The sequence below is a fragment of the Tetrao urogallus genome (genome assembly GCF_951394365.1).
Source record: "Tetrao urogallus genome assembly, chromosome: 11".
NCBI lineage: Eukaryota > Metazoa > Chordata > Aves > Galliformes > Phasianidae > Tetrao > Tetrao urogallus.
This window is the reverse complement of record NC_136824.1, coordinates 17,591,743-17,605,863: the sequence shown is the minus strand read 5'-3', so window position 1 is coordinate 17,605,863 and position 14,121 is coordinate 17,591,743. Positions and strand designations below refer to the sequence as shown.

At 40.7% G+C, this 14,121-nt stretch overlaps 1 protein-coding gene across 2 annotated transcripts; it reads right to left on the bottom strand.

Annotated features, from left to right (window-relative positions):
• Positions 1–2,258: 2,258 nt before the first annotated feature.
• On the bottom strand, positions 2,259–13,862 carry HMG20A (high mobility group 20A; the record flags this gene model as incomplete). Of its 2 annotated transcripts, none has more annotated exons than XM_079540963.1 (8): positions 2,259–2,395; positions 3,029–3,244; positions 4,081–4,156; positions 6,655–6,686; positions 7,023–7,155; positions 10,213–10,428; positions 11,762–11,909; positions 13,774–13,862. In XM_079540963.1, 8 exons carry the CDS (start codon positions 13,860–13,862, stop codon positions 2,259–2,261), a joined length of 1,047 nt encoding a protein of 348 aa, XP_079397089.1. The 2 variants fall into 2 exon arrangements, with proteins under 2 accessions (XP_079397089.1, XP_079397090.1); XM_079540964.1 differs by having other exon boundaries at positions 10,213–10,425.
• Between the last annotated feature and the right edge of the window lie 259 nt (positions 13,863–14,121).

The window sequence follows — 14,121 nt, the reverse complement described above, 5'->3', positions numbered from 1 at the left end:
TAGCCCCATGAATTCAGTAGACCACCTTAAAAAAAAAAGTTACATGCACGGATTTGTATAATGAAACTAGATGATTATTAATCACAGTTTTAATTGCCTCAGTGTTTTGCTGCTGAAAGTAGGGAAAGTATCGGGGAGGGGGAAAGAGGAATGCAGTTTTACTTTTTAATTATAGAGTCAGAAAAAGGACTCCAAAGCAATAATTTTTTTTCCTCAAACCAATTAAAGCTAAATCCAGCATAACCAAGAGGAAAACACTTGCATTTTTAGGAAACCAGAAAACATCCATTATTTAGGAAATAAGAATCCCCGTGACATGAAAACCTAAGTCTAGATTCAGTAGCCTTGAGATATACTTCTTCTGGCAAGGTGCTTAAAGGACAAACATTGATTCAGGGTCTGGCACACCCTTCTAATAACCCACTAATGAGAAACTACTTTCCCTTTTATACCCTCTGTAAAGCCACCCCCATCCTCTAGATCTCTTTCTGAGCTCAGAATGCAGTTAGAAAACAGTATACAAAAATGAGGAGGTTGATGAGCTACCAAAAAATCCCAGGGATGGGTCAACACGCTGTTCCCCTTCACAAACAGCAGCAGTAAAACCACTTCTTTATTCTGCTGGGAGCTCAATCATCCCTTACAACTACAGTCCTTTCCATCTGGCTACCCTCTGGAAGGACAAGATCTTTTAGCTTAAGGCATCCTATGAGGAATGTGTAATTAGCTGTTCTACACAGTATCACAAAAGGTCAGAATCAGAATGGATGACAGTTTCTCTCTCTGTATTTGCAGATGGTCTAAACTCATTTTAATTGCATTTCTGAACACAGCAGTTGATCTGACAAAGAATCCAGGTATGTATACAGGTAAAATAGAAATAGGCAATTCCTAACGGCTGTCTGGTGCTGTGCATTACAGGGTGTTGTAGTTTTAGCTGGGATGGAACTGTTTTCTTCAGAGTGACTGGTGTGATGCTATGTTTTGGTTCTAAGAGAACACAACAGTGTTGATAGTTGCTGCTAAGCAGCATTGTGCAGAGCCAAGGCCATTCACAGCAAAGGGCCCAAGGAGCTGGGAGGGAACAGAATTAGGACAGCTGACTCAATGTGGCCACAGGGATGTTCCGTAGCATGTGACATCATGCAGGAGTTCTGAAGGGGTGGGATTTCATCTCACTCTTCTAGTGCTGGGAGGCTAGCTGGGCATTGGTCAGGGGTAGTGAGCAACTGCCTGTGCATCACTTGTTATGTACGTTCATATATAGATGCAGTCATAGCTATTATCTTTTTTTCCCCTTTTCTTTATCTTGGCAATAGTTTTATCTCAATACATGAATTCTACTTCCCCCCCCCGATTCTCTTCCCCATCCGGCTGGGAAAGCATGGGGAGAGTGAGCAAACAACCGTGTGGTTTAACCGGGCAGGCAGCTAATGACCACATCATGGGGGTGGAGGGAAGCAAGTGTGGGAAATGCAAGGAAGCATGGCAATTCAGAAAGGCTGATTTTTCTTTGTGGATTTGTTTTTCTACTCTGCTCCTTGTTACAATTTCCTAAGCTGTTGAACAGAAGCAAAAGTGAAAAATCATGAGCTCAGGAATAATCTACGCATAAACCATATGGTCATTAATCTCAGCAAATGCTACATCAAGCCTGAGCGCCATCAGCGCTTCATGAAGATACAAACCTTCCTAGCCAGAAGAGTTTGACTGCAGGTGCTGCCAACTTGGTAGCTGTAGTGCACTTTCAGTTTACAATAGACATCAGTTCACCTGTACCCTCTGAGGCAGATAGGATTCCTATGTGATCAGCAGATGATACAACGAAGCAGAATTCTTCAAATTTACTTTATTCAAAAAGCTTATCTTCTTCTAAATGTAATATCCTATCACTAAAATTTAAATAATAATTTCCCCTTTTTTTTTTTTTTTTTTTTTTTTTTTTTTTTACAGCATTCTGTCAAAGTCCTTATTCACCTTACAGAGATACACTGAATAACAGGACAAAAGAGCTAATTATGCCATTATAGAATGCTCTTGGAGAATTGAATTTAAGAGCCCTTTAGTGCTGTTGAATACTTTCAGCTCCATTTGCCTTTCATTAAGTTAACCTGCTCCTACAGCACTGAGTAAAAATAAAAAAAAAGACTGTTCAGTGCAGTTATCAGCACCAGAATCAGCACAAGAACAAATGCCAGAGGTACAGAGGAGAAGCCAAGCAAAAGCAGCCTAGGAGTAAGCAAGCACTTACCTGGTCACTAGCGTTCAAGTCTGTTCACCACATCCCGGACTGTGGCTATGAGGTTCTCGTTCTCCTGTGGGTTCGCCATAATGATGCCGTGCAGCCTATTCATGTAGGAGTCAATAGTTTCCATCGTGGGTGTTTCCCCACTACCTATTGTTAACATAGCAAAACGAGCCACTGAACACTTGCATGACCAAAGCACTTCCAAAAATTAGAACTCTTAAGGGCAATGTGTCAACTGCTACAGGGCTGCTTATGCCACGCACCTCTTCCAGTGACAGATTCAATGAAGTAGTATGTATGTCCTAACTCCAAAGCGAGCAGTTCCAAGGATATCAGGACTAACAAAGCTGGGCTTTCCTTGGTTTGTGTCTCAGAGCTAATTACAACACTCCTTCAGTTGGGCATCTAAGCAATTCCCTGGTATGTGACACGACAGGTACAGCCCCTCTTTTAAATCAAGTAATTTGTAGGTCCTATCTTTTCTATCTAGTAACTTTTTCCACAGACAAGTGAAAGAGAGCAAAGACTGAATGCCTGACTTTGTTAGGAATAAAAGAATAAGAGTAGTAAGAAAAAAAATACACTGAAATTAAGCACTGCTGATAAACCTTCCGCTGTATGCATTTGATGATTCCAGAACCTTATAAAAGAAAAACTCTGGAATAGCCAATACCACAGAATTACAACAGTCGGCCATTTGCTGTCAATTCTGTAAATACATAAACATTAGAAATTACATTTTAACTTGAGCAGAGAGTCCTAAGAAAAACTAAGTGTTACCTGGCAGCGGGACTCCGGCAAAGCTGGTTGTGAGCGCTTGCCGTAAGGTCTCCAAATGCTGCTGCAGCACCGTGTTGCGGCTACGCTCTTGGATTACATCCACCTCCAGTTTCTCCACTGCTGTACGCATGCTCTCAACGTGTTTCTGCAGAGCAGCATTCCTCTCCTCAAATTCCATGTTGGATTTACGCAGCTGTCGCAGCTCGGCTTCACGTGCTGTCGATATCAAACCATTGTCAAGAAAACAACTGTGACTGGCAGGCAAAAGCAGGATGTTCTGAAGTGTCCAACTGATGATTAAAGACTGCACGGTTTTAGGTTGCAGATAGAAAAAGCAAAATACCAAGGAGTGCAAAGAAGTGCCAAAATAACACCCAAGTATTAAAGTAGCACCGATTTTATCTGTCGCCAAAAATTAGAAGACATGCAAAGCACAGGAGCACAAGTGAACAGTGCAACTGATCAGAAAGGAAGACTGCAAGAATGACTTCAAATGCATTCAGTGTGATGTATCTTAGCAGCAGCACTAAGGCCTACAGACGAGATAACAGTTACAAGAATACAATTCTATTGATCATCAGCAAGAATATCTCAATTTGAAGTCTGTTCAGTTAAGAAAAAGCCTCCAGGAACTCTGGCAAAAACATCTTCAGCTCTCACTACATGCAAATGCCAAAACCAAATACGATAGCAGAAAATGAGCCAGTGGAGTCTTCCATGTGTCAAGGAAAACAAAATACTGCTAACCAGCCTGAATTATCATCATGCCATGTCTTGGGTGTTTCTTTATCCTACAGAACAGCAGCTCCAGCTTGGAACAGTTGGAATAACGACAAACAGAATTCAAACATCAGCACCATTCTCCAGAAAGGGCAGTTTCAAAAGACAAAGCCAAGAACAACTTCTGTTGCAGCCACTGTGTTTATACAGAGGTAAAGTAATATCAGAAACATTAACCACCTACACCCAAGTCATCATTTAGCTGAGGTAGGACAGCACACAGCAAGAACTCTGGAAAATGCGAAGAGGCATCTTGCAGAAGCTTAACTTACCTTTACTATGATTCAGAAACTCTTCTGTGAATATTGGGATATCAAAAACAGATCTCTCTTTTGTGTCTGCTTCTTTCTACAGAGAAGAGAGTAATACTGCTCATGTTCAGGAACTAAGGAAACAGTTTTAATCAAGAAAACAGAAAGAGAAGGGAGACCAAAACCAGAGGCAGAGAAACAATTAGGGAAATTACGTCCACTAAGTAACATTGACAGCTTTGAAACTTGGAGAAAACACTTGTGAGATATCCATTTGAGATTATTTATCTCTATTATTGCTACCCATATGCAAAGATGTGCTGCCTCGCTCAGCACTGGCTCCTGGAGGATAGAAAGAAGAAGAGAGGGCACTGTGAAAAAGACCGGGTATTCTGCCTGCAGTGCTGCAGGATAAGATAAAGCTTCCTTAATAAATAAGTAAATAAATAAATAGATAAAACTCCCCTAGCTTCTGAAAGGCAACAGTAATTTCTACTGAACAAAAGAGCAAGAATGAAAGTCATCGGTGCTTTTCCATTACAGAATATATTACCCAACATGAAGATCCTCTTGAGAGCTCAGAAACACTTAAGCTTCTCTGAGGTTCACTCAAGATTAAAATCAAAGTTCTGATTACCTCGTACTAAAACACACAACCTGCTTAGGCTGCATATCATTTTGCCACCCCCCAAATTAAAAAGAAAATCAAAACTGTTTCAATCTTTTGTCTTAAATAAGAATATCAACTAGTAATGCTGTTCTCACCTCGTTATTAAAACTGAGGTTGAACTTCAACAAACAAAATTTGAGAGAAATGGTGAAGTATGGTAAAGGGAAAGATGAGATTTGACGGGGTTTAAATCCATCCTCTCTTATACAGTCAGGTGCAAAGGTACAGATATCATAGATACGCTACATAAAGAATGTTCTCATCAGAGTAACGTCTTCTGCTTGTGTGCTCATACTGGCAATACAGCCAGATAGCCATCTGCCTATCTTCAAAGTCTGTAGATGGAAGCTGGTCTAATGGACATGAACTGAGAAGAAATCTTTGAGATCTTGCTAGTAAGACGCTCTGACAGCATGAAGTTAGATCTACACAACCCAAGGCAAACAGCCCGAGAAAAGCAGCAACAGCACAACAATGGAGAACAGTAACAATGGTTCTGTCCCTGCTGATGTTAATTCATAGCTGTTTTATATACTGCTGTATGCCATGTTTATGAATCTAGGATTCGAAGGAAGACAGATGTTCTATCCCAAACCAACAGGTGAGTATTCTGAGAAGGTTTCTTTGTGCTTTTCGTGGTTCCATCTGCATTTTAGAAGTTGATTCTTACTTCTTAAGCCTCATCCTCTTGTTGCTCTTATTGTAGTTAATATTACTTATTTGAATTGTTCACTGCAACTCTTTTTGGAGGCCACCTCCATATATAATATTTACAATGAGCTCAACAGATTTCCAGAAAATAAATCATGATCATCTGAGTGGAGCAAGGAGAAAAAGAAAGGTTTCCACGACTTTAAGGTTGCTATGCAGTCTCAAGATACAATTTCATCAAATCCTAGCTACTAATCACAAAGATAATAGTTAATGCTGATAAAGTAGCAAGACATGAAGCTATAGTCTTGCTTCCAGTAATGATTTGAGTGAACATATAGTTCTAAAAGCAGTCTAAATTTTTTTTGACTCATTCTTTGCACATGGAAGGTTGTACTATTTAATGACCTGCATAAAAAATGCAAAAAAAGGCAGATCAGAAAAGCTGGGGATTGTGCACTTGTAGATATTAGCGCAAGCACTGCCTTTAAGAGTTAATGAAAACCACCACAAACATGCTAGCAAAGCATTTTCCTGGAAATGAAACTTATTTTCCTTAAAGTAGATGAGAGCAGTAGTTGCCTCTCAGCAGTGCACATCCTTGTCACTATTGTAATGAATGTAGTAACAAACAACTTGATTGCTTTCCCAAGGCAAAAAAAAAAAAACAAACCCTCAAAGGAAAACAGATCTTTCAGTACAGCCTACTGCCTTAGAAATGAAATGAAGAGGCTGTGCATAAACAGGATTTTTCATTGTTTTTGTTTGCATTTACTGAAAACAAGGAGAGAAGTTCTGTTGCCCTAGAAAAATAACTGGAGAGAGAAAGCTCAAACACTGCATGAGAAGAGAGACAAGAGTCAGCCAAGACCCAGGAGGTTTGCATAGCTCTCACCATCTACAGGCACCTCATCTCCAGACGTTCATTACTCTCTTCCAGTATTTACGTATGCAGAGTGTGTGGGAGGGGGTGGGGGGCAGGAGTTTTGTGAGAGTTCTCCCACTGATTTGGCTACGTTATTTTCCTCTCAAGGAAGCCACAGCATTCATGTTGCTGCAGAAAAATCAGTACCTCAAAACAACAGCCTACAGGGGTAAAGCTGGAAGGTCTATCAAGGTCACAAGCTTTGTGTCTATTTTACCCCAGAGTTTCCAATTTAAGAAAATATGGGGGAAGTTACAGCTTTTTCTGCTTTGAAAAATTCCATAGTAACAATTCTGCACATTCAGCCTGCAACACAGCAGAAACTAAAGTACAGAATGAAGAGGTTTACCTCATGATCGTGGACTGGCTGCCTTGCTCCATCTGAAAAAGAAAAAAGTAATCCTTCAGAATACCTAAGATTTGAGAAAATTACCAAAAATTATAGCAGTTGCACAACAGGTAGAGAGGAAACTCGTGCAACTTTCCTAACAAGTCACACAGAACCTGTGTCTACTTGTGGATGCTTTTAATGCACATCCTCCCATAAAATCTAAACACAGTTAATTCTACATGAATCTAATCACTTCAGACACAATAGAGACCAATGCCATAGAAAGAAAACTTTATCACTGACAAGCTTTAAGCAAATGTCTGGCTACATGTCCAACTGGGAATCTTCTCTTCTAGCTAGGAATACATTTTTGTCTTGATCAATACCTTGCCGGTGTGATTTGCCTTTTTGTCTGTCCTGTGCTTTCCTGCTAAAGACTTTGTAGGCTTCAGTCTTCTGATACTGCTCCAGTTCTCGCATGTAACGCTCCTTGTCTCTGTCTGCTTCATCGAGGTATCGCTGAAACAGAAAAGTCCAAGAGGTTCAGGGAGTTCCCTCCCCTTCTGGAGGAAGGGAAGAGAAACAACTTGTCCGAGGAAGTGCTGATCCATCTCACCGACTCGAACAGGGAAGGAGTGCAGAAACAAGAATGTGGAAGATGCAAAGCGTTAAAGTTCCTGGATAAAATTACTGTCCTCTGCCATCCCCTTTTTTGTGTTGTGTTGTTGAGGTGACCTGCTGCTAGGCCACTCAGTTCAACAGAATTACACACCTACACGTTATAAAATACAAGCTTAAGAGCTGCCTGACAGTGGTCAGGATTAAATGCAATCAATTAGAATGCATTCTTAACAGATCATGATTTAAGGTTCAGAAGTGTAACACTGAGGTTCCAATACACCTGTTTTCATGCTCTCAATAGACAAAAGCAGCACCATTCTACAACCTCACACCTCACCCCTCATCTGAGAAGTGAATAAAGCAACGTGGTTATCAGCAAAGCACAAGCCTGCAAGGATTTATCAATTTAAGCCACCTGTATTTAGGCTAAGAAAATTAATTCTTTTGTGGCCTGCAGATGCTTCACATATCTGTGTAACGGAAGGAGCTTAACTAGAGAACTGTTTAGGGGAAGAAGTGAGCAGAATACCATTTAAGGAGTAGTCACAATTCTTAGTTAGTGAGATCTTTTCAAGAAATAGCTGCTTCCGAATCCTCCCCTCTTCAGGAGCTTAAAATTCAACGGAAGCACTGAATCAGAGTCAAACTCAGTCACGTGCTATGACTTGCATTTTCATGAAATCATCGTGGCAATTTACCTAACCATTATATATTCCACGCATTTGGAATATTGACCCTGCTGAGGCAACAGTTCATGTCCTAGATTAGAGTGCTGATGCTGGGCTGCATTGCTTTTGGCCATTGAATTCTTCCATATGACATTAATCCCTTTTTTCCATCTCCAGCACTGTGACTGCTGAAAGAGCACAGTAACTGAGTTAAATTTCTCCTCTTGCATTTTAGAACAGCACGTTCTGCTATACTGTCTGCTAGATGGACATCACAGTTTTCTAGTACAGGTTCGTACACCTCATAACATATTTCACCATGTAGGACAACAAAAATAAGGTTGCTCAGTTTCAACAAGAGTTCAGGGTTTCTGAAGCAGCAGCCTTTAATTAATCTTTGCTGTCTTAATTAAAAAAAAAAAAAAAAGGAAAAAAAAAAGGCTGGAAAAACGGAAGGAAAGGAAGTGCTCAGCAGCCCTTCCTTAACCCATTGTTAGTTAGGGATTTAAAAAGCAGCACATAGAGCTGGCCTCCACCTCATTTTTCCCAGTTTAAAAAACAGTCTCTGATGCTGGCAGAGTAGCATAAAGGCAAGCAGCAGAAGGGCACAACGTCTATGATCTTCCCCTCCCTTCCCCCAGCAGTCAGCAACAAAGATGTCACACAGGCCTGTTACCAAATCAAATGGTTTGCCTTGGCACACACTTTCCATTATAGCTAAAGCAATGTCTACACATCAACGTACAACATCTCTGTATGATTTCTACTGTTCAAGCTTAGTAAAAAGAGACAAGTGCTGTTGTTTTTGCACTATGCTATTTCATCCGGTCATCACAAATTTTATAAGTTTTATTTTCTCCTAACAGTATTCTTGAAAGCTTAAACATATTAATTCATAGCTCATCAAGTATAACTTGATGCTGCTGTAATCTCCAAATGGAAACCATGTGTAGGTGGTAAAACATCCATTAGCAAAAACAGGGCCCACTCCAGAACGAAGTACAGCCCCAGCACTGACTTGGTCTTCATTCACATATGCGACAGTGCAGAAGACCACTGACTGAAGGGTGAAAAACACACTTTTTCTAAGGTAATACATACAGAAACTGGAATATGTAGCTTCTAACATCCCATCCATCATACTGACTTCATTTTTTTTCCAAGGCAAACAGCACTAAAATACTGTGCAAAACTTTACTCACTTGAACTATCTTCTTTACTAAGCTATCCTGTCAGGTCTGTTGGTCCTAATCCAAGACACCAGGTGTTTATATATAAGGGCTGCTCCAAAAGTAACACCTGCTTTATTATGTTGGCCCACGACATCAGAGGCAGATGTGTTGGTATCATAGCAGAGGTTGAACATCTCTACCAATATTCTGATCCATTTTGTTACAGTGCAACGGACGGCAGCAGAGCAGAAGTCTGAGAAAATGGCCTCTGACATGAAAGTGCAGATGAAGCAAAGGTACGGAATTGAATTCCTCCACGTGGAAGAAGTGCCACCAACTGACAATTCATCAGTGCTTGTTGAACATAAGGAAGACCAAACAGTGCAGAGGAAAGTGATGCAGCAGGTGATGTGTTTTGTTTCAGTAGCAACACTGTTACAGCAGCTTTGAAACAGTGCATCACCTCCACTGGTGCAGAGTTGTTCAAGTGCAGCATGCAGGCTCTTGTTCATCACTGCTGAAAACACACAGCCAGTGGTTGTGACAATGTTGAAAAAGACTTTTGTAGCTGAGAATTTGCTCTATCAAAAAGTGTCATTGTGCTCTTTGTATCTGTTGTAGTTACCAAAGAGATACACAGGAGGCATTACTTTCAGAGCGACCCACATATATTGATAAGTTCAAAAAAAAATAAATCCTTCCAGCAGTTCTGAAATCCTGTCAAATTCTCCTCAGTCACAGGGAAAAAATATCAGCCCCATCTTTCCGACAGCTTTGGAAGCTGGCAGGCCCCAGGTGTATCCAAGTTAGGTACAACACAAGTTTATTTAGATGAACTGCATCAGCAATGGAATGTCTCAGTAGAGCACTTGCCACTGTTCTGAATATATTCTCGCATTATCTAGAAGAGTGAGTTCTCCTCAAGCCACACTGGGATGACATATTATGGCCTTAGAAGGGTTTGTTATGTAAACTCTGTAGGACCTGCAGCCCTTATTGTGAAGAACATTCCTAAACTCAAGCTTAATCAAAGGGCAGTGTCAACCTCCTCACTAAACAACATTTTCATTTAGCAACCATCACATTCCAACAAGGGAAAGGCAGTGGAACAGTACCCGTTTCTCCTCAGGAGGCAGTTTGCTCCACTCGTTGCCCAGCATCCTGGTGATCTCAGGGAAAGGGACTTCGGGCCTCTTTGCTCGGAGCTGCTCCCTGCGCTCGTTCATGAAGCGCACGTACCCTGTGAGGGGGGACTTGGGGGCATTGCTGTCCCTAAGAGGTTTCTTTCTCTTTCTCCCTTTGGCCCAGCCTCCTCGTTTAGTTCTTTGCTGCTGCAAAATGGAAATGAAGGGAAATTCAGATTGCAAGAAAAAAGAATTACCATCAAAGAACAGAATAAATATTCATTTCTCAAGCATTTTTATCGGGAGGATATTGCTGCAATACATTCTTGCCATTGCCATGGATGTTCTTCAAGTCTTACCTTAGAGCAATTCTGACTTTCCTCTAAGCAAAGCCAGACAAGAAGTCTGACTATGAGGAGTTGTGCATCATTCCTGGTTCAATGGGACAACACAGTAATAACTGCATCAGTTTTTGCTACAAAACTAAAAGGAGCAATAACTCATGAAACTATCACACTCTGATGCAACTGCAAGTATTTTATCTTTTTTTTTTTGTTCCAGCTCACAGTTCTTTCCCCCCGGCTGTCCCAAAGCTCTTGCCTCTGTATCATGTTAGAAGAATCTGCATTATTTGATAACTGTAAAGTACGTAGCTGTTTTGCACCTTCCTAAGCTTTTGCCTTTGTGCACTGTATGCCCAAAATGTGGGTGACAGAACAGTACGTAGGTTTTTGTATTCCAGCCTGCTCTCTAGGCTTTCTTTTCCAGCAACCATCTCCAATAAAGAGACCAACAAACTCAAAGGAAGGAACACTACAATTTTCCTGTGGTGCACAGCTCAAAGGAATCACATAATTATCACTCATTCTCCTGGCTTCATATCACCATATAGTAATCTCTGGACAGCACTATTTTTTTTATACTGTGTACAAAAAACTATTTCAATCCTTCTAATCTCTCCCCAAATTAATGCTCCTGCTGTCACGTCAGTTTCAGTTCCCTTTCTGGAATTTTAGCACTTCCTTAAACAAGAGGAGCTCGCGGCTGAAGACAGACTACAAGGAGAAATATCAGTGCATCTATCAAAATACCACAACCACTTTCACGTCAAGTGTCAGTTCCTTCATGATTTACTCATCAAGTCTCAGTGTGGGGCAGTACACACACTGCAGCCTCAAGAAGTGAGCATAATGCTTTCCAAGACATCCATTACTCCCAGATGAGTGCAGCAGTCTCAATTTTCTGCCCCGCAACAGAGGAAATAAATGGTGGCAGTGGAACATACAGTCTTCCCAAACAGCAGAGGCAGAACCAGTTCTGGGGCCCATCCTAGCAATGACAGACACTTGAGATGCCCTCTGTGCAGTACTGTCAGCTGTCATCGGCTGCGTGCCATTATGCAACAGCAGAGAAATAACCAGGGAGAACCACACGATGAAAATGGCACACGGCTGACAATTTGCGATCCTATCCAAAAAATAATCTCATTAGGGGAGACAGAACAATGACAGAACTCCAAGTCACCATTATTTCACCTCACCTCCTCCTCAGGTTTCTGCTCAGTGTTTTCAGCAGTGTTAGTAGACTCATTTTGCAGCTGCTGAACCTGTGACAAATCCTCCACCAAATCCGGGTTGTTCACAGGCTGCGAAGCTCCACCAGTGAACGAACCCTCAGAATGAGCTAATCTGAAAAAGCACAGAATGGCAAAAGAAAAAATAATCATCGCATTGCTAAATCACTTCCTTCCTAATCTTTTAAAACATGCAAAAACATTGCAAATATATTCTGTTCCGATGTCATCATGAAAAAGATTTCAAAAAAGTCACTTTTGAGGAACTGGCTGTTCCGTCCAAACAACTGCTGCAGTTACCACAGTTACTATGAAAGCCAGCTTGATTTTTGAAGTGTTATTTTGTCTCACTTTTTCTGAAGCTTTTGATTACACAAGCTGTCAAGCAAATCAGCGTTTGAATCAAAAAGCATGAATCTACACAAAAAAACAGTAAGAAATTTGAAATAAAAAGTCTAATCTTCTCTAATATGCACCTTCCTAGATACATTTAATGTATTTCTCTACAACTACACTTAAAGGATTGTGGTTGTGTATGATTTTGGATTAAATTTCATTCAGCATAATCTCCTGTTGATGCACGTGAGCACTTAAAGCACAAACAAACCTAGGTCCCAAGAGGCTCCTGAATGGGCACCATTTCATTTTGCTGTAACAGCTGTGTCTATCAACCATTTTTAAGAAAGGGCAAGCTGTACAGAAGCCAACACAAAGAACAGGTTCTGGAGGTGAGCATGTAAGGATCAGTACATATTCTGGGGGCAACAGTGAGATGTTCTCCCTGTTCTCACTGGGCAAATTAACGTACAATTTTGGGGCTCCTCTCAGCTTCTAATTCCTTATTTAGCCAGGCTATGTGTTACTTTGCCTTGTGCTGCTGCATTCACAAAAATTACTACAATAGTATATGCCACAGGTCTACCTTGGCCATTTACCCAGCTCTACAGCTAATTACATACACATCAAACGTGTTAAATATTAAAAAGGGGGTTCCAGCTAATACAGAATACAGCTCTTGAAAACCAAGATATTAACAGAGTTGTTAACTGAATGCCTATGGGAAAATTTGCCTTTAAATAGCATATTTTCATTACCCACTCTTATCAGCAATCAAAGCATAATTACCAGTGAAGAAACAAGGGCTAGAGACCCGTGCCTGACTTTCAGATATCAGATTGAGTTCATATTACTAACAATTAGAGAGACAAGAAGGGAAAAATCATTCATGCTCCTATAATGATGCCCCGTACATATCAAAAAGAAAATGGAACAATACAGTTTCTCAGAATCATTGGCATGGCTTGAAAAACATTTCAGATTTTCTATCTGTTCCTCCTTACCAGGGAAGCTTTCTAAACCATATTCATAAGACAGATTTCAATGGGATGTAGCCATTGCAGAGAAAGTTGATGAAAACTCATTCACAACTCTTAACACCTCCTAAGTACAAACCTACTCGGAATACGTGCCTCCCTTTGGGACCAGCAAGTCTGAAGTCCCAGACAAGTGAATTCAGATTTGAAGCAGATGTCTCCACATCTATTTTTACAGGGCTTTATCTGTCTACAAAGTCTGAACATTATTGCTTGGTGCCTTGCAGTCACTGCACCTGCTAGATGTGGCATTGAGGGACGTGGTTTAGTGTGGATGTGTTGATGGTTAGACAAGGTGATCTTAGAAGTCTTTTCCAACCTTAGTGATTCTACAATCCTAAAAGACTATTAACTTTGTCATTGTGATTTTAAAAGAAGCCATTGTTTCAATCTGTAAAAGCAGTGTTAGTCTGACAAAAATGAAAAACATCAGTTTCTCAGTGACTGACTGAGATCAGTGATGAGTTATCATTACCAGAAATCATTTCTTCAGCCACTTGATACAGCCCATCTCCAACATGCTGTGTAGTTCTCTCTAAAACCAACATCTCTGCAAATAAAAAACCTTTCAAGAAAATAGAGATGGTTAAGAAAGCAGTCACTTACCCAGACGCAGCAGCATCACTGCCTTCCTTAGATCCATCTTCATCTACAAAAAGCGGAGGGAGGGTGGAACCAGCCACCAAGTTCTCCATACCTCTGGGAAAAAAAACAAAACAAAAAAACAAAGAAATGAAGTTAATTATCTTATTGTTTCCCTTCCACAGCATTTCTGTTTAAATGTGACAGATTGGTTTGTACCCATAAACCCAATGGCCACTCATAGCCAGTTGGCTTCAGGACAGACCCTACAAGCAGCCGTGTTCAAAGACAGAAAAAATATCCTAAGTGATGCTTCAGTATTTACCATTAACTGAGCCCTGTATCAATGCCACGCTGTCACTGGAAATCAGT